This window comes from Musa acuminata, chromosome BXJ3-3, assembly GCF_036884655.1.
Source record: "Musa acuminata AAA Group cultivar baxijiao chromosome BXJ3-3, Cavendish_Baxijiao_AAA, whole genome shotgun sequence".
In the NCBI taxonomy this organism is placed as follows: Eukaryota; Viridiplantae; Streptophyta; class Magnoliopsida; order Zingiberales; family Musaceae; genus Musa; species Musa acuminata.
This window is the reverse complement of record NC_088351.1, coordinates 10,334,297-10,357,307: the sequence shown is the minus strand read 5'-3', so window position 1 is coordinate 10,357,307 and position 23,011 is coordinate 10,334,297. Positions and strand designations below refer to the sequence as shown.

General features: G+C 35.3%; 2 protein-coding genes across 4 annotated transcripts; both read left to right on the top strand.

Moving 5' to 3' along the window:
* Positions 1–1,657: 1,657 nt before the first annotated feature.
* On the top strand, positions 1,658–4,292 carry LOC135632685 (gamma-glutamylcyclotransferase 2-1-like). The gene is made up of 9 exons (XM_065141358.1): positions 1,658–1,838; positions 2,384–2,502; positions 2,610–2,686; positions 2,952–3,008; positions 3,089–3,145; positions 3,255–3,295; positions 3,428–3,499; positions 3,612–3,691; positions 4,026–4,292. Exons 2-9 carry the CDS (start codon positions 2,394–2,396, stop codon positions 4,184–4,186), a joined length of 654 nt encoding a protein of 217 aa, XP_064997430.1. The 5' UTR covers positions 1,658–1,838; positions 2,384–2,393; the 3' UTR covers positions 4,187–4,292.
* Positions 4,293–6,011: 1,719 nt separating this feature from the next.
* On the top strand, positions 6,012–22,925 carry LOC135632664 (protein NUCLEOLAR FACTOR 1-like). Of its 3 annotated transcripts, none has more exons than XM_065141324.1 (25): positions 6,012–6,198; positions 6,670–6,774; positions 7,118–7,247; positions 8,505–8,593; positions 9,881–10,052; positions 10,690–10,834; positions 11,476–11,596; positions 12,658–12,758; positions 12,864–12,995; positions 14,540–14,620; positions 16,080–16,252; positions 17,237–17,309; positions 17,426–17,485; positions 17,602–17,640; positions 17,721–17,809; positions 18,175–18,239; positions 19,182–19,228; positions 19,297–19,356; positions 19,568–19,639; positions 20,469–20,498; positions 21,051–21,145; positions 21,402–21,507; positions 21,686–21,748; positions 21,861–21,932; positions 22,658–22,925. In XM_065141324.1, exons 1-25 carry the CDS (start codon positions 6,183–6,185, stop codon positions 22,730–22,732), a joined length of 2,211 nt encoding a protein of 736 aa, XP_064997396.1. In that variant the 5' UTR covers positions 6,012–6,182; the 3' UTR covers positions 22,733–22,925. The 3 variants fall into 3 exon arrangements, 2 of the variants coding, with proteins under 2 accessions (XP_064997396.1, XP_064997395.1); XM_065141323.1 differs by having other exon boundaries at positions 6,015–6,198; positions 8,505–8,599; XR_010494734.1 differs by lacking the exons at positions 21,861–21,932; positions 22,658–22,925 and having other exon boundaries at positions 6,015–6,198; positions 8,505–8,599; positions 21,051–21,068.
* Positions 22,926–23,011: the final 86 nt, after the last annotated feature.

Below are 23,011 nucleotides of genomic sequence, written 5' to 3'. Positions count from 1 at the left end.
TTTAAGTGTACATTCAGTTAAATAGTTTAAACTTATACTTTAGGTTTTTCTTGTTTAGTATTTTCGAGTGTTTTATGGCCTAGCAACATCTTCCAAAGACATTTGTAATACTCCCTTTTTCATAATAGTGATTTGCTTTTCTTTTGTCCGTGGATGTAGGTCAAAGTTAATTGATCGAATCACGTAAATCTGATGTTATTGTCGTTTTTATCTTTTCACTTTATTATCTTTGTTGTATTATCAAAATTACCTTGTGGTAAATTTCCTGGGCTAGCTCTAACCGTCATTGCTTCAATTTTCATTGGAATAGTATTTTAATTATTAAAATTTTTTCGAAAAAGATGAAGAATATATATATATATATATATATATATATATATATATATATATATATATATATATATATAATAGTGACAGAATAGAGAAATACTTCAAAATTAATGATACGATAACTTATAGTCTCTGAGATCTGCCTCTAGTCTTTCTATCTCATGTGGCTCTACTTTTATCTCTCCTTGGTATAAAAATATATTATACTAGATTTTATTTATAGATGGATAAACTTAAGATTTTGACTTTGACTATAACAGGAACTTCTATTTGGATTGAGATCGCTAGGCCAAAATTACATGTGATCACAATGTTTGATATAATATCCAAACATTCATAATCTCATTTCCTTACAGAATAAAAAGAAACTTAAACATATTTTAGGTTCAGAGATATGCCGATCAGTAGATGTGCACGTTCATTTAACTGTAATGTCTTATGGTTTCATTGACTCATGCAAATACGACACTTTTTTTTGTTTTTTCTTATATATATATATATGTATATATATATATATGTATATATATATATATGTATATATATATATATGTATATATATATATATGTATATATATATATATATATTTATATGAGAGAGAGAGATGATATTTTATCTTATGCTTATATTTTTTATATTAAAAATAAAGCTCATTAATGCCTTACAATTACGTATTATATAATTTTTCTGATTAATCACGGCGCACCTGCTCAGCTACCTGCTTTCTAATTCGACGCAACGTGGGGCCCACATGAAGGCGACCGGCATTGATAAGCCATTAATAAGGTAGGAGGCCGAGGAGGAGTTAGATAGTCTATTAAATGAACGCGTGGTTGCGTTTACCGCCAGGAAAACGTGGCCCGCTCGGTCTCCGACGGCGGTTGGACGTCCGTCGCCGACTTCCAAAGGTGGGTCTGACCACGTCACACGGCGTATGACCACCCGCGGACTCGTCATATTTAAGGTTCCAAATACGTGGCATCTCAGTCATAGGGCCATGTAGGATGAGAAAGAAACACACACCCACCCGACGAACCCGGTCCGGGTTCCCGGCGATGGGCCCCGCATCCGACTTCCTCGTCACGCGGTCGGCGCTTGCGGCACTTTAACGGAGTCCAGACTGTCGAAAAGGGTGGATCCAGACACCAACGCGCCGAGTGGACGGGAACCCGGCCAGGTTCATTGTACCGGATGCACCGGAAGAATCGTGGACGCCATGACCAAGCTAATCTAGGGCAGCTTAGTAATTTCGAATAAGGCACGGCCGCTATAAACCGCAGCTTAGCCCCGGCGTCGCTTCGTCACCGCTGAAACCATCGCATAGCCCACTGACGCCCTCAATCGAGCCCTCTGCTGTCTCCCGGTCGTTCTCCATTTCGGTTCTTATTCATCTGCGTGATCGAGGACTCGCTTGTGTGTCTCCATTCCAAGAGGAGGATCCAGCTCTGCTCCTCCTCCCGCCATATCCTTCTTCTTCTTCTCATTCGCCTTGCCTCGGATCTCGTTCTAGGTGAGTCCGTTGTTGCTTCATTAATGCCGGCGTTTGGCTTTCGTGTTCCTTTTTATGTGTTTTTTGGCTCCAGGATTGACCTTTATTAAGAATTTTTTTCTTTTTTCCTGTCCGGAAGATTCATCGGATGTAGATAAGATGATGGTTCGCCATGAATAATGCAATCTTTGAGACTTTGCTTACTATTCTTTTGTGAAGACAGACGATTCCTTCTTCTTTTTGTTTTTGTTCGAACATGTTGATTCATACAATTTTTCCTTTGATACTGCAAATACAGAGGCAGAAAAAAAAAAGCTGCTTTGAAGTTCCCCCCTTTTGGTGAAGTAATTCGTGTTATATCCTAATCTTACCATTTTTCTACGAAAGGCTAATATAATCTTTGGAATCGTGTTTTCGTCCGTTTTAATGGCTCTATCTCGCAGATCAATTTGTGATTTTTAGTAGACCATGCTGTGAAACGGCCTATTCGTCATAAACACGATTTGCTTCTTGAATCCATTAGCGAGTTGCTGCTAAAAAATATCTTGTATGGATCCAAAACGCAGGGGTTCGACGATGGTTCTCTGGGTTTTTGGCTATGGATCTCTGGTTTGGAATCCAGGATTCGACTTTGATGAGAAGATAGTAGGCTTCATTAAGGGCTACAGGCGTGTGTTTGATTTAGGTAAGGTTTTTAAAGAGGATAGCCAGCTCTTCCATGTGCCAGGTTTGTGGGAGCAAATAGGTCAATGCCTTGTGACGTGAATCTAAATCAAATTTTTGGTTTGCCAGCGTGCATAGATCACAGGGGTACACCAGAGAACCCAGCAAGAACCTGCACATTACAACCTGAGGAGGGAGCAATTTGCGTAAGTAGATCCGATGTATTTAGTTCTTCCATATGTAGTCAATCAATCATGAATGTCTATTGCTTAAGCATAATCTACGTTCAAGCCACATTCTCCTACTCGTCTTCATTTTGGGAGCATGGTGCAGTTATTCTTTGGATTATCATAATTACATTTTCTTGTTCATAAAAGATCCCCTGTCGCAAGAATGTAAAAATTTGTTAGGCATATGTTCAATTGACAATTACACTCTTTTGTTCTCATCAAGTGGCTAAATTTATTGCAGTGGGGTGCTGCTTATTGTGTTAGAGGAGGCATCAAAAAAGAAAGAGCTGCAATGAAGGTAGAATCAAGCATCGTAATCGAAACTTCGTTACCTTACATCGTTCGATCTCCTACTGAACCTTCACTTCTTTTTTCCAGTATTTAGAGAGAAGAGAATGTGAATATGACCAGAAAACTTCAGTTGACTTTTACAAGGTACATAAATACATGGCTGTTCTCATCTAGCCGAAAGGTCATCTTGAGTTATATTCTTTGGTTTTTGTTCCTTATTCTCATTCCTCGTTTTTGGTACTTAATATTTTAGGAGGGGGAGACTTCTGAGCCAGCTGTAACAGGAGTATTAGTGTAAGATACCCAACCATTTGCCATATATGTTTCATATGTTTAGAGCATTTTATATTGGGGTTTGTTTTTTTTGAACTTCTTTAGTTTGACAATTTTTATTGGTGTGCAATTAACAAATATCTTAAATTTCAGATTCATATCAACAATGGACAAAGAAGCCAATAGGTATTACTTGGGCCCAGCTCCATTGGTTGAGATGGCAAGGTGACAGATCATCTTCATAGCTTTTCCTGTTCTTCCCTTCCTGCCTGATGTCTTTATTGGTTATTAGTTTGTATGTGCTTGATGTTGAGTCAACCTCATCCTTCTTTTTCAGACAAATTGCTACAGCAAGCGGTCCCTGTGGGAACAATAGAGAGTATCTCTTTTTGTTGGAGAAAGCAATGTCAGATATAGGTAATCATACCTTGAGGACTTGCTTATTTAGATTATTTTTCATGGCAATTCTCTGCAAAGCTGATGCTCATATTTTTCTAAAATTAATCCGACTTGGTGACTCTGCATGTAGTTTCTGTCTGAACAATTTGTTTCTCCTATTCATTAGAACAATCGGAAATCTCGAGTTGCTCATTTGGAGTATTTGCCAAATCTCACTAGTTGTGAGGAACTACTTGAAGTAATCTGTAGTTTAGGTCATCGAACTCCTGAATCTATAGGAAGAAACAAAAGCAAAGACATGTCATTCCGACTACAAAATCAAATAGCTGACAACTTCCCTTATCGATTGCAGGGCACGAAGATGATTACGTGATCGATCTTGCAAATGAAGTGAGGAAGGTGCTTGAAAGTTTGAAACAGAGGGCTCCTGTGATGCATCTGCCCCTGCAGTCCCACGCGCCGTTTCTGCATATCAAAACACTCCCAGAAACCACAGTTGCTGTTGACTCCTGATCTTAAATCATCCCGAACAAGTAGAAGACAACAGTTGAAGCAATTGTGAACCCAATACACAAGGAAGAAGACATTTAAAGCATTTAAGAAAGGATTTTTGTTTTCCCCACTGGCCCTTTAATTCATCTCTTTTGCATGTAGCACCACTAATTCGGAACCTAGGGTACCACCCTTGGATAAATCTCTGTTCTGTAGTTGAGAGGGTGAGAGATGGACGATATATACTTTTGACTCTATTTGTCATCGGAGTAAAAAGCAACATCTTTACATTTTCTTCACATTCTTCTGCAAAACGATTACAACTGTGTGGCACTGCATGCCCATGAAAGACCTGCACAAAGGATTGATAAGATCCTAAAATCTTATCGTCGCTCTGATACCAAATGATAAGACTCTAAAGTCTTATTGTAAAAAAAAAAAAAAAAAAATTAGATGATCACTTCGAGGGGATCGACTTTCTCAGGTTTGTCAAAAGATAGAATAATATTATTTTATCCTCTCGAAGCAATCAAGGAGGTCGATCTAATATTATGTCTTTTGACAAATCCTAGGAGATCGATCCCCTCGAAGCGATCAAGGAGGCCGATCTAATATTATGTCTTTTGACAAATCCTAGGAGGTCGATCACCTCGAAATGATCATCCTTTTCTCTTCTTCTTTTTTTACGATAAATCTAATGAACTCAATTGACTCGTGAGTCCACTCGGTATAATCGATCGACTCATCTGAGTGGACTCGAGTGTTATATAAGAGAGATTAAAAAAAAAAGATGAAGAGCAAAGTAAAAGTTACGTGCAACTATAATACAACTATTCATTTGTTCCCTTTGTGTCTCTCTCCTTCTGGGTGGGGCTTAGTAGCTTTCATATAACTATTCCTTCCACCACGATCTTTCTTTGCTTTGCTTGTAGTTTTTTTCTTGATCTTGACTCTCTTTAATTTTGTTTCTTTTTTTTTTCTCTTCGTCACTCGCCCTTCTATCATTTGTAAAAAAGAAAAAGAAAAAAAAAGAAAGGTTCATTCTAGAGCTTTCATCTTTAGGAATCACTACGAGAAATCATTAGTCTAAAAGAAATGTTCATTTTTAAAATCCTCCTCAATTTCTCTATACGAAAGGAGGTCTCAATTTTCATAAATCAGTTTAATAAGAATATTTATAAAAATCTCAATAGGGAATTGTCATAAAAGCTTCTTTTTCGAATTTTCATTAGTAAAAAAAAGGTTTATTATTGATTTTTTCCTTATATGGTATATAACATATAATAAGACTATTAAATTGATTTAGCCTTCGAAATATAAATCCAATAAACTTAGATTGACTTACAAGTCCACTTGGTCAATATGCCGACTCATTCGAATCAACTCGAGTCTTATATAAGAAAAAAGAGAAAAAAAAAATAAAAGTAATATTCTGAATGTATATAAGTCTTCCTTACTCTATAGTATTCCTTTCTCCTATTCTCAATATAGTCTTGTTAATCTTTATATAAGTCTTCCTTACACTATAATCCCTCTAACTTATTAATTTTGTCTATTCATGGCTCCCTCATATTTTTAATTCCAATTTCGTGAATTTTTTTATGTTAGAAATTACAATGGGCACATCGTTTGTTAAAAATAAAGGTTGGAATTCCTCTTTGCCTTATGTATGCGAAGGAGTTTTCATATATATATATATATAACACGCAGTATTATGACAGTCGATTTAACTAACTCACGATTTGGAGCATAGGATCGTACAATCTTACGGTCCGGAGTGAGATTATCGAGATGGAGATTACAGACCATAGGACTCGGGTTGACTCGCGAGTCGACTCGTCCGAGTCTGACTCGAGCGAGCCCTAGCTTTTTCTCTGCTGTCGGTAGCCAGGGCAGGAAAGACGAGCGAGCCCTAGGTTTTAGTCTGCTGCCGCTGCCAACGTCCCGGCCGAGCCACCTCCTCTCGGCCACTAACGCAAGGCGGCGCCACCTCCCGCTGCCGTTGTCGCAGGCCAAGATGTCTCCTCGCGTTGGTACTCCCTCTCTTGTCTCTTCTCCTTCCATCACCTCTTCTCTCCTCTCCTCCCCTATCGCCTCCTCTCCCTCTCCTTCCCTCTCTTGTCTCTTCGCCTCCCGTCTCTCGTCTCTTCTCTTCCCCTCTCTTCTCATGTGATCTCCTCTCTTCCTCTTTTCTTTTCTGTCATCTCCTCTTTTTAATTTATCTAATATCCATATTCAGTTGTCACATGCCTTGCAATAGCGGTAACCCTTGTAGTGTCAGTTGTTCTTGATGCAAATTTTTGATATCATCATTCGTTTCCTTTCCTTTTTTTTCTTTTCTTATGATGGTGATTTGATGCAAGGGCTTCTGTTGGCCTATTTGTTTCTTTTCCTCATCAGCGATCACATGTGTGAATTCCTTTTGATAGAGAATACAAGAACGTAGGCTTACACGATGGTTGGAGGTCTGGTGCTGTAGTTGATTGATATGAACTTTCTTGTAGGACACAAGCGGCCAAAGACATTAGAGAAGTGCAAAATTATGAAGCATTCAAGAAAGAAGCTTCTTGATGATAAACCAAAGGATGGTCCTTTGCCATCTTCCACAGGTCTGATTCTCTACTTTTTTATTTTTGTGTTTTCTCTGAATTTCTAACATTTGATTAAATTAGGCCGTTCGAGAAGGACAAATGACTCATCTATGCCTGTTAAATAATGTCTACAGGAGCAGACGATGTGGTACCTAAACTATTTGAGTTTGAGAATCTATTCTTAGTAGCACTTGTTTGATATTGTGAGCTGAACTCACCACATCTATGTCACACAATTCTAAATAAAGAACATCTGTGGGACCCTTTAACACTTGTAGAGGACATTTGTGTTTTCTCAATTATGGGTTTACCTTTCGAGCTAAACATCTCCTTTTAATCCTTTATCTTTATTTGATTTCAGGACATTCTCTTGACAAACCTTTAAGTGATGTTGGTCTAGAGGACGACACCAAGGATGCATCAGTATTTGACAACTTGTTGAAAATATTGGGATCCAATAGCAAGAAACTTGCCTCTATATACAGGAAGAGGTTAGTGGAAACTAACTATTTTTTGTTTGGTTACAATGGGATCAAAGCTAATGCAGATGTCATTCTTATTATACTCATTATTCTAGTAGTGTACTGCAATTTTTTCTAATTATAACTTCTGTTTTGAACTTGGTTATACACATTGTATCTTGTTCATCAAACTTAGATCAGATGATGACATGACCTTGTATATATTCAGTGAGATATAGAAATATGAGAGCAGCACAGACTACCAAAACACTCTTTCTGGTGGCTAATAGCTGGAGTGCAATGAAAAAAGTAAATAGGACATTGGTCCCTCATATTTTTCAATAAACTATCATGGAAAATATATTTTATCTTTAGAGGAGCATCCATAACAATTTTCTTTTATAATTAACATTAATGTTATGATGGCTTCTTTGAGATAATGAACATTCAAGTTGAATATTTTTATGTTAAGAATCTTTTTAATTTAGTGCTACAGAACTTTATAAATGGACATTGTATTATGATCCCCAATTAATATTAATTCATGTTCTCATTCTATTTAATTAATTCTATCCTTAATTAATGCATAAATGTTCTTAGTCTACTAGAGAATATACTAAACAATGCCAATTCTGGCTTAATGCTAGAAACCATGATGTGCCATCTGAAACATGTTACCATTTTAATGTGCAAATATGGTGTTTCCCACAATTTCATGGTTTCCGAATGAACTAGACAATCAGTGCTATGGTAGCTACCACAACATAGCTCACTGGTCAACTATTGATATTGATTTTTCCATCAGGGAGCAATCTATCAAATACTCTTGTGCTTATGTTGGACTGGTTCAATATTTGTATTACTTCTTAACGGTGGAATTTAGTGTGGTAGCTAGTTATAGTTTTCTTAAATCACCATGGAGCCTCTGAGTTAAAGTAATGGCCTCCATATCTATGGAAAGACATTTCAGAAAGGTTCGGTATCACAAAATTACATACATCATTTAGATGTGCAAGACTTTAAGAACTACAATCAAAATGATCCTACCGGAGATAAAAAAAAGAGATACTTCATTTGTACGACAAGGGCATTCTAATTGTTTGGATTGAAATGAGATGCTTGACTGATGTGTTCAGAGTTCAGACATTCATTAATAATTAACTGTCATATTGACACAGGTACTTTTGTGATTATTTTTTCTCTTAATTTTTGGACTGCTATATATGTAGCATACTCATAACGGTACTTTCACTCTTCCTATTTTGTTATATTGTATGCTTTATGTAGGCAAAGAGAACAAGAGGGTAGAAGTGATACCGAGGAGGAAGATGATAGTGGATCTCGATCTTCTAGTTTACCTGATGGGGCGGATACTGGTGCAGGTTTCATTTACTTAACCAAACCATTTGCATTGTGTATCTTGCTCATCTACATTTTCCTACAATATAGTTTCTACTTTGTTTAGTTACTACCCTTCGGAATGATTATTATTTTGTCCTACTAGACAGGGTTTGGATTCACATACACATAGGCCTTCTGATTTTCTAATGCTGTAGATAACTTCCTACTACTTTGGCTTATCAGCCATTCTGATTTTCTTAAAGCTTGATATGATTGGCAGTTTGTGAACTTAGATGCAAGTAGGTTGATGCTTGTATCTGCTTGCTATCTCTTTGTAATTTATGCAAAATGTTCTGAATGAAGACTTATTGTGGTTGTTCTCAGTTGCATGCTGTAAGAGAACATGAGAAACTTTTGCTTGTGGTTTGAACATTTGAATAACATTGTAGTTTGCTTTTTTTTTGTCCAGTGATTATATGATGGCAAGAACCAAGAAAATTCTTTATTTTCAATGAGCAAGCTCTACTTAAGTGTCTTCATGATAGCTTTCTTCTAGAAGAATATATTATAATTATATATCGAAACAAGTTCTGGCATTTGAAGTCTTTTGGGAGAAAAGAAAACCATGTTAATTATATTTCTATCTCACAATGTGAAAATTTCACTATATTGCTCCTTCACATTGGCCTTTCAACAACTTGTATTTGCACCTAATATTTGGATCCATATGAAGAGAACATTAAATTCAAATCAAACTTTTAACTTGAATTATATATGTGTTTAGGGAATAGAATTGTGAGATAAAAAATTTGAATCACTTTTATATGAGTTCATTAAGCATTTCTTTCCCAAGCAGAAAAGTGATTGGTTGTTTTTCTTCTGCTATTGATTCGGTTGTAGTAGTTTTGATGATATCTTATGAATCCATAGAGGCTATTCTGAAGTTCAAAACAATTTGTTTCTTACTCCTTTCGATTCAAAAACCACCTTAAACCCTGACACACACATACAGAAGGCTTCAAAGCCCTTGAACCACTTCCTTCTCCATGTGTGACTTGGGAATCAAAATCGGTTTATAAACTGGGTCTTTAGAATATTGTCAAATATTTGGAATTTCTTGACTCGTTAAAAAGTTTTCTGATAGAATTTAGTGCATATACATTGGAAATTAATTTGTTGTGGATCAGAAATGCTAGTACATTGTCTTCTTTGTGTGAACTGGGTCCTGACACAGATCAATTGCTTTTTGGCTTTGCTTTCTTTTTTTTTCTATGACTATACAAGTGAAAGCAGTCTTGACTTATTCTTCCTTTCATTTCCAGGATCTGGTACCGAGTCTAGTTCAGAGGCAGCTGAAGGAGATGATGTGCAAGATGCTGTTGTCAATCACTATCATATAGATGAAGATGGAGATGAGGATGCATCATCTGATGCCAATGATTTTCAGGACATGGAAAATGAATACAGGATAGATGGTGAAGCGGCATGTACAAGGTTAATTTTACTTTGCACTTTAGTTGCTTCTCTCAGGTCTTGCTGTGCACCTACACAGCAATGAAAGATTCACCTACACAGTATTTACAATGAAAGATTGTTTAAAATGTCATCAGTTATGCTTCGTGCTTCCTTTGTATCTTGTTTTAGGTGATCATAAGTAGAGGTGGTTGTAGGGACAATCCTTGATATTGTTGTCTTCATTACTACATGGCATGGTTCACCTTATTATGTACCGGTGTACCGATCAGTTGTCGGTATGATATGTACTGAGCTGTATTGAGTCGTACTGAACATACCGACACATGATATATGTGGGCATACTGATGTATCGCACATACCAGTCCCCTATCAGGTCAATACGTACAACCTGTACCGAGTGGTATGCCGTGGTATGACGAACTTTGCTACATGGTTGTTATGGGTTTGACACATAGGGACAGCTTAATTGCATACATGGGAACAAGACTACAAAGATAATAAGGATTTCTCCGTTTTTTATTTTTTGCTGCTTTATAGTCATTGACATTTGTTTATCTTTATGTACTAATGATATTTCCAGCTAAAAGTAGCCGCATAGCACAGAGCAAAAATTGGATTGATATTAAACTTATGAATTCACCTTAACTATTCTCAGCTCTTTTCATGGTCATTTGGGGCATGATCTTACAAATGAAGAGGTTGAGAAGTTGCTGAAAAAGCAGTGGAAATTTAAGTGGGAGATGCCTGCTACTGAGATGCCAATGTCCAAATGGGTTGGAACTGGAGACCCTATGACAATGGTACACATGCTTTCTTATAAAAAAATGAAATTTTGCTATCTTGACTCTTAGATTTTTGTTCGTGCTCATCATCTGTTACAAATTTAAAAAAGTAGTCATAACTGATTCTTTTCTGGTTTCTTTAAAGCTGGCATATGCTATTGTCGTTGGTGGTGCAATTTTTTTGGTCTTGGAGTAGACAAATTCTAGATTTTAAGACCAAGGTTTAAACATCAAAATGATATCGGTATCAACAATCACTCGCACCAGTATGGTGACAAGATATTGAGCGATATACCAATTTGTACTAACTTGTGTCACTGAAAAATAGTTTGTAAGGTGATGTACTGAGTGCTGTAATGTTATTTGGTTCATTACTGGTGTTTGGTTAGACCTGCATATGCTGGTTGGTGTGTATTGCTTCAATTGATATTTTAAAGAATGATTCGTAGTTCATAATTTTGTATCACTATAATGATGTATTTCTATTTATTGTTGATGTTAAATTTTAGGACATTTTATATAGAGTTTGAGATGTGCTGATGTGCATGTCATCCTATCAAAAGCTAATTTGGCTATCTACATTATTGCTGTAATGTGTGAGGTTGATGACTACTTAATGACTTGATGATCGTAACCTGTATTTGATTTATCTGTTGTAGGATACTAGCACCGATCTAGTTTATGGGCTTAAGCAGAAGCTGTATAACAATTGGCTGAGCATCTGTAAGAGTTCTGGATCAAGTGACTTTGGTTCATCTAGGCAGAAATTCTTCTCCCTCTGTAAGTTTTGGTGCTATTCTTGTTGACATATGTCAAAACAATTATTTTCTTGTTATCTTTTCTGTTGAATAATTCACTATAAGTGTGGGTGACATTCTATCGTTGATTAAATGCTGATGAATTAGATCAGCTAATTATAGTAGAACAGATATGTTAGAGGCTTAGAGCTTATGCATGAAAGTAATATGGAACTCAATGGCCTTTGCAGTTTTTAATTCACTATAAAGTTGAATCCATCATTTGGTAGGAACAAATTAATAAAAAAATGATTTGTATTTGCTGAGGGTCTACCAACTTTGGGCAAAATCTTAAAATGATTGTGCTTTGAGTGTCATGCTCTGTATTTTCTTTAAGGATCACAAGAGTTTTCTTGTCTTCCTGAACCTGTGCTTTGGCAAGCTGTCATATATCTGTTTTAAACATTTTCCTTCCATTTTATGTAATCTAGTGCTAAATCATTTTGATATAGGAAAGGTAGGTACGGCAAGGTAAGGCTAACTCAAAATGGTGAGATCAATGTGGAATCCTTCATTTTTGAAGTATCATATGGGTGTGAGGAATTTATACCAAAAGATAAATTTTTGATTTTTCTGTTGCTTAGAAGTTTACTGCAACTTGGAAGCATTCATTACAGAATCTGGCATTTCTGGGATGTTCTGTTTCTTCTTTTCCGATTGTTTTTGACTATTATCATTTGGCTTTTATCCCATCTAGTGGATAAATGCCTAGAAATTTGATTTTTTTTCTCATAAGTGATATGCCAGCTTTGTCAGTAAAACAATTCAGTATGCATTTGTGCCCTTCTCAAGGGCCAAAAAGAGGATAAGAGGTGAAAGCAATAAAATCAGATTAGATAATTTAGGTTCTTGAAAGTTAAAAAGTTGAAATATAATGTTCCTTAGATCGATCTCATTGGCAGATCTTTTACAGTCCTGATACAGTGGATGTACTCATTTTATTTGCAGTGTCTCCCACTACGCTGTAATAGTGTATATAAGACCCATTTCATGAGCTTCATCATTGAATCTTGCTATTGATTATGTGCATGTTTCTTGTTGCAGGCCATACCTATCGAGATATACTGCACTGCAACAAGAAGCCATTTTATCTCAAAGGCAACGAAGAGGATTCAAGTATCATGGATGCATATATTATTCATGCTGTAAGTGCAGATATCTTGTGGTTGTATTGTTTTGTAGATACATTTTTCTGTACTACATAAGCCACCTTCGTTTGTGCTTTTTATATCATGATATTTGTTTTTCAGTTGAATCATGTTTATTGGACTAGAGATCTCGTCATTAAGAATGACGCAAAGCTGACCAAGCAACAGGAAGATAAGAAGGAAGAGATTCTCTCTGGTGGCACATACCTGGATCAAGGCTTCACTCGTCCTAAGGTAATTATGACTAACAATCAGGAAGCTTCTTGAATGTCTCTGTATCATAATTAATTTCTCATGTGAACTCCACTTGGCATAAGGATGGCATTTGCTAGGTATCCTGCTGTTGACTTTTTAAGGATATGTTGTTGACCAGAAAAGTTTAAGTGCACTTTTGATTAATTTAATAGTTCTTACCGAATAAAATATCTGGAAATTTTACTTTCAGCCTGTGTAAATGTCATTTTTCTTGTTGATTCAACTCCGAAGAATCTAATGTTTCTTTGCGGTTGGTTTTAAGGTTGCTATGACTGACCTTTAATTTTGTACAGATAACTTATCTTTTGAGTACCTGGCATACTTATATTGTGTACTTATCTTATTTATAGTGTTTGAGATACAATTACAGATGTTTGTAACTTGTGTCTTTAACAGTTTAAATGTGGAGTGCGATTGTATGGATGTGCGATGTCACGACCTGGCCCCTGATGGGATAACTAACCCATTAACTTTGTTGATGGGTTAATAGTAGCCTGAACTATTGGTTCAAAATACTTAAGCTGAAGATAATAGTAATATACTTATCAGATCTTATAACTAATTCTAAGTCTTAGCACGTGGGACTAAATTAGGATGTTACAATCTCACCCACTTAAGGGGCTTAAGATCCAACTTAACTTAGAATTAAACCTTAATATGGTGCATGTGAGGTATAGCCCAATGATGGCTCCATGTCACATGCCCTCTAGTCCCATTCACGGTTAGTCCTTTTCTACTCGAGCCTCTCTCTATACTTAATAATAGGTTGGCTCTGATATCAATTATCATGACCCGATTTAATATGATAGATCTGTTAATTTCGTTGAGCTTGAACCACTGATTAAAAATGCTTAAAAGTTAAAACCAAGTTAATGGTAGTACACACATCAAATCTTTATAAGTTAATCTTAGTCTTAGTCAACTTCCGATGTGAAACTATTATCAGGGTGTTACATTATAGGTACACTTTGCAAAAGTCATTGTGGATTGATTAAGTCCTCTGATTTTGGGTGTGGGCGGATGTATGGAGAAAGTTTTAATGATCTTTTTAAATGTTTGAGAAAGTTCTTTAAGTACTGTTGAATGTTGGCATGGAATTGGTTCTTATTGTTGGATTTAGGAACATATATTCATTTTTGTTTGTGTTTGATTTTCCTGTATGGTTTGAAATATATTGTAGTACATGTGGTCTCATATGCATCATTTAGTTTCAAGGATGACACTAATTTTAATTTAGTGTATTTGCAAGATATGCAAGGAAGGATTCAGCTATGTTATTGTTGATAAATGATTTCTATAAATGATGTTCTAGTTATTTTTAACTTACAGCGTTCAAAGCTCTCTAGCTTACACTAAGTCTCATGAGCTTGTGCCAAATGTCAGTAACCTGCCAATACAGTGCAGCATGCTTGGCTATAACTGTTGACCTTTGATTATAATTTTAACTATTACATTTTTTTGCATCTGATGTGTCTTTTTCTAGTCATCATAATTTCGTATTAACTAATTTTTGACATGCAAAGGTTATGTTCTTACTACCACTTGGGAGCATTGCGATGCGTGTTGTGAAGAGGTTAATTGAACTTACTCCACTAGCGAACAAAGTATGTATCAACTCTTTAGTTATATGTTGTCTTGTGTTCTGGTCAGGAACTTAGTAAATATAGAAATTTTTCTTCACTTAGATTCTGTTGTAGTTCATTCTCATGGTTATATAAACATATGAATTATTTCTTATTTTGATTGTTATGTTTTTGTCATGTGGTGAGTCAGCTTATAATTGATGAGATATATGCTTATTATGTCTAAGGATCTGAAGTATGCAAGTTTGAACAGTTCATTCAGTTGGTAATTTGGAGCATCTGAATGTTTGGATGGTTTTTATCAACTTGTGAGGATATTGATTTTGTCGAACTATGAACTATGCTGATTTTCATTTCATTTAGTTTCTTTTAGATGCATGAACATTGTCTCCAATGTGATAAACTAATTTCAGTTTCTCTATGTAGCGTTAATTTCTTATCTTTTTTGTTTGCTGAAGATAATTATTAAAGTTATAGTTGTATTGGTTGGTGTTCCCCGTTGCCAGACTATATAGGTCATTGCCAGTTGATATTTATTTATTTATTTTAATTCTTTATAACTGGGTGGTATAGATTTGTGTATCACCCAATATTGCACTAGTATGACCAATTGTCGGAACCAATATCTAATATGTGAGAATCGAGAATCATCTTTTAAGAAAATGTTGCTTTGTTGTTTGAATGAACTGCCTTTATATGACTATAGTAGTTATCAAGGACTATCGTATCGTCCAAAGCGGTATGAAATGGGTAGTACGATCGGTCCGAGCATGGACTGGTGCATAGGCCACTCCTGTTTCAGGTGGTCTGTTCCAACTCATAAAAAAAAAAACCTAAAATAGTGATTCGCAAGCCCTCTTCTTACAATGTCATTGTCATAGTTCGCGAGCCCTCTACTTGTTGTTGACCTCTTCGACAACGTCGCTGTCGCAGTTTGTGAGCCCTCTTCTCGTCGTTGCCCTTTTCTCACAACATTGCTGTTGCTGTTCATGAGTCCTCTTCTCATGACGCCCTACCATTGTTCGTGAGTCCTCTTCTCGTGATGCTATTGCCTCTATGACCCTTGGAACACCCCTTCTCTTCTTCTTTGTCCTCCACTGCCTTCTTTTCTTCCTTCCTCTCCACCGTCTCCTCTTCTTCCTTCTTCCTCCTCCACAATGCCTTGCCCTTTTGCTTCAAAACATTGATATGTACCTTGTCGGTACACTGGTACCGACCAGTATATACCAGTCCTCCAGTAATCAATATGGATCTGGTACATGATATGGCAGTTCTTGGTAGTTATCATACTAAATTACCTTTACTTTATGAAGCTCATTAGATCCCTGCAGCTAATATTATTCCTGAAGATATGTTCTGTAACATATGAATCGGTTTTTGTGTACTTGGATATATGAGAATGCTTTTAGTCCAGTATGGATTTTTTTTGTTTTCTGCTTTTCTTATCTCACTCTTTTGTTCTTCTATAATGATTTTTTAGGCTAATGTGGAGCACATAAATCGTTTTACTGAAGAGTTTGGAGCTGTTGATGAAGAAGATGAAGGGGAAGCTGAGAATTCAAAATCTCAGAAGCCTACAAAACCTTCAGACTTTCAAGCTTTGTTTGGTGGAAACAATAACGATCACTTTATGCTAGGCATCAAATTGACAAAGTACAGATTTTTCAGATCCTCCTACTAATTATAAAATTCCCTATGGATTTTTTTCTTGTTCAAGCTTTTGATTTGTGTGACTACTTAACATCATGGTCATTTTCTCTATGAAGCTTCTGATTTCCATTTGTTCCAATCTTTATTGTTTCAAGAAGCTGTGTTGCTTTAACTTATGAGACCCATTTTATTTGACATACTGGAAAAATTTTCTTTAGAAACCTCAAAGGAAAAGATAATATTTGATATGAGAGAGATGAACTTTTTTTTTTTCATCACAATGGTCCATGTAGTGATATTAGTCTTATTTGTTATGCATATGCCCTATATGATATTCTGGGATAATTATATGAAAATATTGGGGAAACAAGGAACGAAGTATTTTATCTAAAGTATTATGTAAGATAGTCTCTGACTGGCTATGTAGTTGCCAACATATATTTAGTGTTGCATTTCAATCTTGATCTGGGATAATTATGAAAGTTAGTTTGGATCATCTCCTTGAACATGGATTGGGCTCTGGAATAAGCATCTGGACTGGCTCTTGTAGTCTTATTCCTCCAAACATGGTTCTCTTTTGCAACTTATTCTGGGAATATAATAAGTGAAGATGCCTAATCTTTTATCAACCAATTGTATTATAACTCTAGAGTAACTTATATAATAGTTGCTATGTTTCTTATTCCTTTGTTTCGTAGAAAAAATAGATGATTTCCTTTTCTTCACTAGCGACATAAGCTATTTTTTCTTACAAGATAATCACTTTATTATTTCAATATTTGAACCAAACAAGTCCTAAAAGATAACTTAATTGTTGATATTGCAAGTTAGATTGGATGACCAACACACCTTTATTTTCATTTTAGGTTCCAGTTTGATGAAAGTTTGGCCTCTAATAAATTTTGTGCCCTTAGTCATTTGACTATTTGTGTTTCTTAAAAGTCATGTCTGCATTAGGTATATGATAATTCTTTGTTTTTCTTGTAGGCGAAGCGTAAAATTGTACAGTGACTTCTATTCTTCAGATATCATTGTTGCATCTCCTCTGGGACTTATAACTGCAAGTTCTTTCTCATTATATTTTTCTTCTTTAAAATCCCCATTTATCATGTACACAGTAATCTTGTTTACTGGTAGTAACTTCAACAGTTGATTTCTTGATTCTTTTTCTCTCAGAAAATTGGTGAGGCTGAGGTTGATAAAGAAAAGGATGTTGATTATTTGTCATCAATAGAGGTGTGTATATATCTTTTACTTTCATGATATTAATGATATTTTCATGCTGACTTTTCTTCATTTTGATGTGTATGTTTATGCTGTGATAACCTTTATCGCTAATTGTGCATGAACAGGTGTTGATCATTGATCATGCTGATGTGATATCAATGCAGGTCTAATCATTACACTAAAACCTGACCTATTTTGCTTGTTGTGGTATTCAAAACATTAACATACTAAGAATGACATGCAGAACTGGTCTCATGTGAATACTGCCGTGGAACAATTGAACCGTATACCATCCAAGCAACACGGAACTGATATAATGCGTATAAGGCAGTGGTAGGCTTTATTTATTAGTCTGAATATTCCAAGATCATTGAACTTTTTTTCTTTTCTGTTATAAGAGAGGCTTTAGGCTTGTTTGCAAGCTCCACAGGGTCAGCAGTTGGTAGTACTTGAAATAGACGCACATAGATACCTGTTTGTTCTGCTAAATATTTTTCTTATCCACCACAAGAGAAGGAATCTGTTTATTCTAGCCACCTTGATTCACTTCTGTGCAATTTTAAGTCATTGTTCAAGTTGTGTGAGCCTATGATTGTAGTACAGTTGTATTAATTCAATTGAAAATGTGCATACAATTGTAATGAAGTTCACTTTGCTTGTCGGCCTCTCTTATATTTCGTCATTTCATTATCATCTAGGTATCTGGATGGGCATGCACACTTTTATCGACAAACAATACTCTTGACTTCTTTTGTTAATCCAGGTACTAGAACTCATGAGTTTTTAGCTCAATCTATGGCCGAAGAAACCAACTGTGCATTGCTTGTTATTAGGTTACAAGGTTCTACATTTTGTTTTGGAATTATGATAATCTGCCTAAGCTTGGTCCATACTCGGATTTGTTGTATGACTTAATAATTTCTTGTTAAGTTGTATCTTCTGTAGAGTAAATGAAAACTTTTTTTTCCTTTCATTTCAACATTTATGCGTACAACTGTCATGTTAGTAACTTTATTGATTTGTTCTGAGAAATGGAACCTTCATACTTCTTATGTATATGTATAGTATGGAGCAAAGGATTATGTATGCTAACATTTTCTTGTTCTTTTTTGTTTTCAAGAAGAAGAGAACCTTTACACTAGTGATAGATGGGAAAGGAGGAATAAAATGCTGATTTTCTTTAGAAAATGGTTTTGTATATTTCCAGGAGTTTACAAGTGTGACTTCTGTTGAGTATTCTTTTGTTTTGTATATTTGATAATTGATATTAAATGAAGCTAAATTTTGGAAGGGTTTATCAGTGAAATAATATTCTTTGGTTTATTTAGCTTTGCAAATCCATTATGTTACTGCACTGTACCTGCAAATGTAGTTCTACCAAGGACAAAGGGGAACTGTTCCTATGATTAAAAGTTTTTTCTTCTAGCTGCTGATATGATGTCTGTGCAGCCTTTTCTTCACTTTAAAATCACCTGCATAGTGTTTGTCAATGTTTACATCTTTTTATTTAAGTGGCTCAACTTTGTCTCAGAGGTTGCTTTTCTGGATAATGCACTGCATTTTTTTATTCTATCTCCTGTATACTTAGTTCTCTCTAATTTGTACATTTTTTTTAATTTTAAAAATTTTGCAATCTAGTTACAACTTTCTTGGTTTAAGAAAATCAAAGTACCTAATGATTAATGCTCATTTGTCTTTGTTTCAGAGATGAATGCTTTATTTAATCGATCTTGTCTGAATTACAAGGGGAAGGTAATTTGATGAATTAATTATTATTTTTATTATGTTTTGATGTTAAGGAGTTTTTGTTTCTTCTCTAGGTTAAGTTAATAAGCCAATACAAAGGTGTTCTTCCTAAGATATTGCTACCAGTACGGCAGGTGCGTTACTCCCTATAATATAGTACATCAAAATTGTAGATGCCTAAGTTCATTTCAACATAATGCATCTGCTTATTCACTAGCAGATTAAGGATATGCCATAACTTGTGCAGACAAATTACTGAAGTGGCAATAAACTTTGTTAAAGTATTTTTTTCTCTACATCTAGATGCTCCACAGCATTAGTGGTGCCTAACGAAGATTTCTGCAGGTTTATGAACGATTTGATGCAAAGTCAGTTATGGATGCTGATGATGCTCGCCTGGATTATTTCTGTAAGAAGGTAAGTTTGTGTAAAGTCTATAGTTTGCAAAGGTATAAAAATGATGAAGTAAACCAATTTAAGTTATTCATAATTTGAGAGTGTTTGTGAGGCATAACTATGTCTAGTAGCAAGTGTTTGGTTAGATTTGTCTCTAAATAAATAAATCCTCTTTGTACTCTTAAATCTTAATGCAGTGTCAATGTAGGCTTTTGAATAAGTTACTAGTTCCAAATCATGTAATATGACATATATGTGATGAAAATTGTCTCCTTTATATCTGAAGTTAAAATGAACATTGCTTGCAAAGGAAACAAAAACATTAGATGTTTATTTTTAACTGCCAGCATTTATTTTCTTGTGTCCCTTTATGAAATATGTCTCAGAATTCTAACTGGCACTGCATCTTTTTTGGCTAATGCTGTTTGTTTCCTTCAATTTGAACTGCATCATAACTAAAGACCAACTTATTAATTGTTCAGTGCCATCATTAATGGGTTAAATAAACTTGTCTAACATGGAAAACAATAATGAAAACTGTTCAATCCTTGTGAAGAAGCATAACTTGCACATTTTTGTTTATGAGACATGAGAAAAAAATTTGAACTGGCAGTTCATGTCTACTACTATAGTAATTTGGATTTCTTCTTTGTGACTTGGTACCATGGACCTAGTGTTTTTGCTGCCAACACTACTGGGTTTGCCTAGGAAGGCCACTTGTTTGTCAATTTTTACACCCTAGCATACATTACCGCTAAGTTTTATTTATTTTGATTGTATTTTTTTCTCTTTTTTCTGTGTAACTTTTTTTTTTTTTAAATTGGTTGATGTAGTTGACTATCTTTTTCAGGTATTTCCTAAATTGAAGGATTCAATTGAGGTATGCTTTTATCCAACATCATGAGAGATTTCCTCCTAATCTGTTTCTTTCAAGCTTGTTGATTCCCTACCTAATTGCATAATTCATGAGGTTTTCAATGGCATATCAGCATCTGAAACTCATTCGGTATTATATCGAAATAGAATTTTGACGAAATATGTTCATTATATATATATTTGTAAGTTCATGTTATAGCATTTGATCTTTGTAGTTTGATAGTCTATATGCATAGATTATCAGGTAGTTTTTAATTTTTGAAACGGGTTCTGTAAAGTTGATTTGACTCTCTATTTGCATATGGAATTAATATTTTAGTTTTCATGGTGATCCTGTTTGTGTTGCTCCTAGTTTTATCTAAAACAAACCATTGTAACAACATTTTCTTTTTATTTTTTTTATCATTTTTTGCATGAGCCTATTGTGTTAAACTTTGATGACAAAGCATCCTATTTAAGGTGTGACTATATGTATGGTTTGCTGCATGCAAGCCCTTGAACTTTGCATATAGATTTATGTCAAATATGTTTAATGTATAATTTATTTTTCATGCAGGGTGGAACACTGCTATTCGTGAGTTCTTATTTTGAATTTGTTCGTATAAGGAACTTCTTAAAGTCTCAGAATGCTTCTTTCTGTTTACTTGGAGAGTAAGAACACTTCTATCATTTTTACTGATATCTCGTGAGGTCTTATTTTGAATGTGTGTATATGGAACTTCTTAAAGTCTCAGAATGCTTCTTTCTGTTTACTTGGAAAGTAAGAGCACTTCTATCATTTTTACTCATATCCTGAAAATTAATATGATTCACATAAACATTAGCATAGTTAATATTTTATGCATTTGGCTTTGCTGCTCTAAATCTTTGTTATTTTATGTGATTTACAATTGTAAATATTGTGTAGGTACACAAAGCCAAGTGATATATCCCGTGCACGGGTTTGGTTTTTTGAAGGCAAGCGGAAGATCATGCTTTATACTGAAAGGGCTCATTTTTATCACCGATATAAGGTTTTAACTGCTTAAGTTTCCAATCGTTTATTGTAGGCGCTTGATGGAAACCTGTAATAGGAAGAAGATTAGTTCTGATATTTGCAAATTTTACTATGTAGTTTCAGTTAAATCGCATCTCCTGTCACTGAGTATCCTGATGACGATCTCTTCTGCTAACCTCTGTATATTATTGTAGATTCGTGGAATACAGAATATAATAATCTACTCTCTACCAGAAAGAAAGGAATTCTATCCTGAGGTAACCTTTAAAGTTTATGAGTTCTCTGTTGATGCTGTGGTTCATTTTGTTGGGAATACAACAATCGTAACTCGTGTGCTAGCATTTCTGATTTTTGTGCCATACTTTTCAGATAATCAATATGCTGGATGAATCCAAGAACATGATGTGCAGCATACTTTTTTCTCGTTTTGATCAATTCAAGGTAAGTTAATGATTATTATTAAGTTGTTTTTTTGATGCTTCTTCTCAAGTTGTATGAAGTTAGCATGCTTGCAGAAGTAAATCACGGTAAGTTAGTAGCCTGTGTTGCAACTGTGTTTAACTTTGAGTTAATTGTCAATTTAAGTGGGTAGCATAGGAGATGGAAATGTGTAATTTATATGAAATATCTAGCGATTACTGCCACTGTATTCCATAAATTTACACTATTTGCATGTGTAACCCCATCTTCAAATAAGTTTTGATATTGATGTACTTTGTCGTCACATATGGGATGATCTTGTTTCCACACACCGATTAGCAATAGTGATTCTCAAAACATGCAGGATGGGCTAAAATAACTAGTGAACATAAACATATCAATGTGTACATGACAAATTATTGATTCTGTTTACTGGTTACATTTCACTCGTTGGCTTCCATCATCCATCCATCCATCCATCCATCCATCCATCCTTTGTATTACGAATCATGTAAACCGAAGCCCATTTACTCCTACGACCATTAACTAGATCCAAAGCTGTTTGATTGATTTGTTTGAATGGCTTGAAGTTTTCAGATCTCAAGATCTTCTGTTTTGGATGCCTTTAAGTTTTCGTGCCTCTTGATGGGTTCTTTGATGCATTTGGTCTGTTGTAGCATCGTAATCTACTACTGCCTTTTGTTTGCCCACATTTTCTAGTTGACTAACGTGCAGTATTGTCTCAGCTAGAAAGGATCGTGGGAACTGTTGCTGCGAAGAAGATGTCGTCTTCCGAGAAGGGCATCTTTGTCTTTTGCTGAACGACACTTAAGCGTTCTGTGGACATACAGACATGCCTCTCCATATATAATTATGGGGTCCAGTTTTGGTAGCTGCATTATACATTGTGTAGGTTTCTTTTTCCGCATAGCGTTGTTCAGCAACGGTTTGTGCGGATTGGCTGGTTTTCATTATTGGATTTAAAGTTTAATTTGCATGCTCGTGTTATCTTCACAGGCACTGATCTTTCATCCCACCATCTTTCCCCTCCTATTCGACTGCTTTTAGGTGCCATATGCAAGTAGTAAAAGTGATAGGAG

Coding starts and splice junctions, on each gene's coding strand:
- LOC135632664 (XM_065141323.1), top strand. Junction 14,621..16,079: donor TTACTCCACTAGCGAACAAA/GTATGTATCAAC, acceptor ATGATTTTTTAG/GCTAATGTGGAGCACATAAA. Junction 21,749..21,860: donor GAAAGGAATTCTATCCTGAG/GTAACCTTTAAA, acceptor CATACTTTTCAG/ATAATCAATATGCTGGATGA.
- LOC135632685 (XM_065141358.1), top strand. CDS start 2,394: ATGGTTCTCTGGGTTTTTGGCTATGGATCTCTGGTTTGGAATCCAGGA. Junction 2,687..2,951: donor CTGAGGAGGGAGCAATTTGC/GTAAGTAGATCC, acceptor AATTTATTGCAG/TGGGGTGCTGCTTATTGTGT. Junction 3,296..3,427: donor GCTGTAACAGGAGTATTAGT/GTAAGATACCCA, acceptor CTTAAATTTCAG/ATTCATATCAACAATGGACA.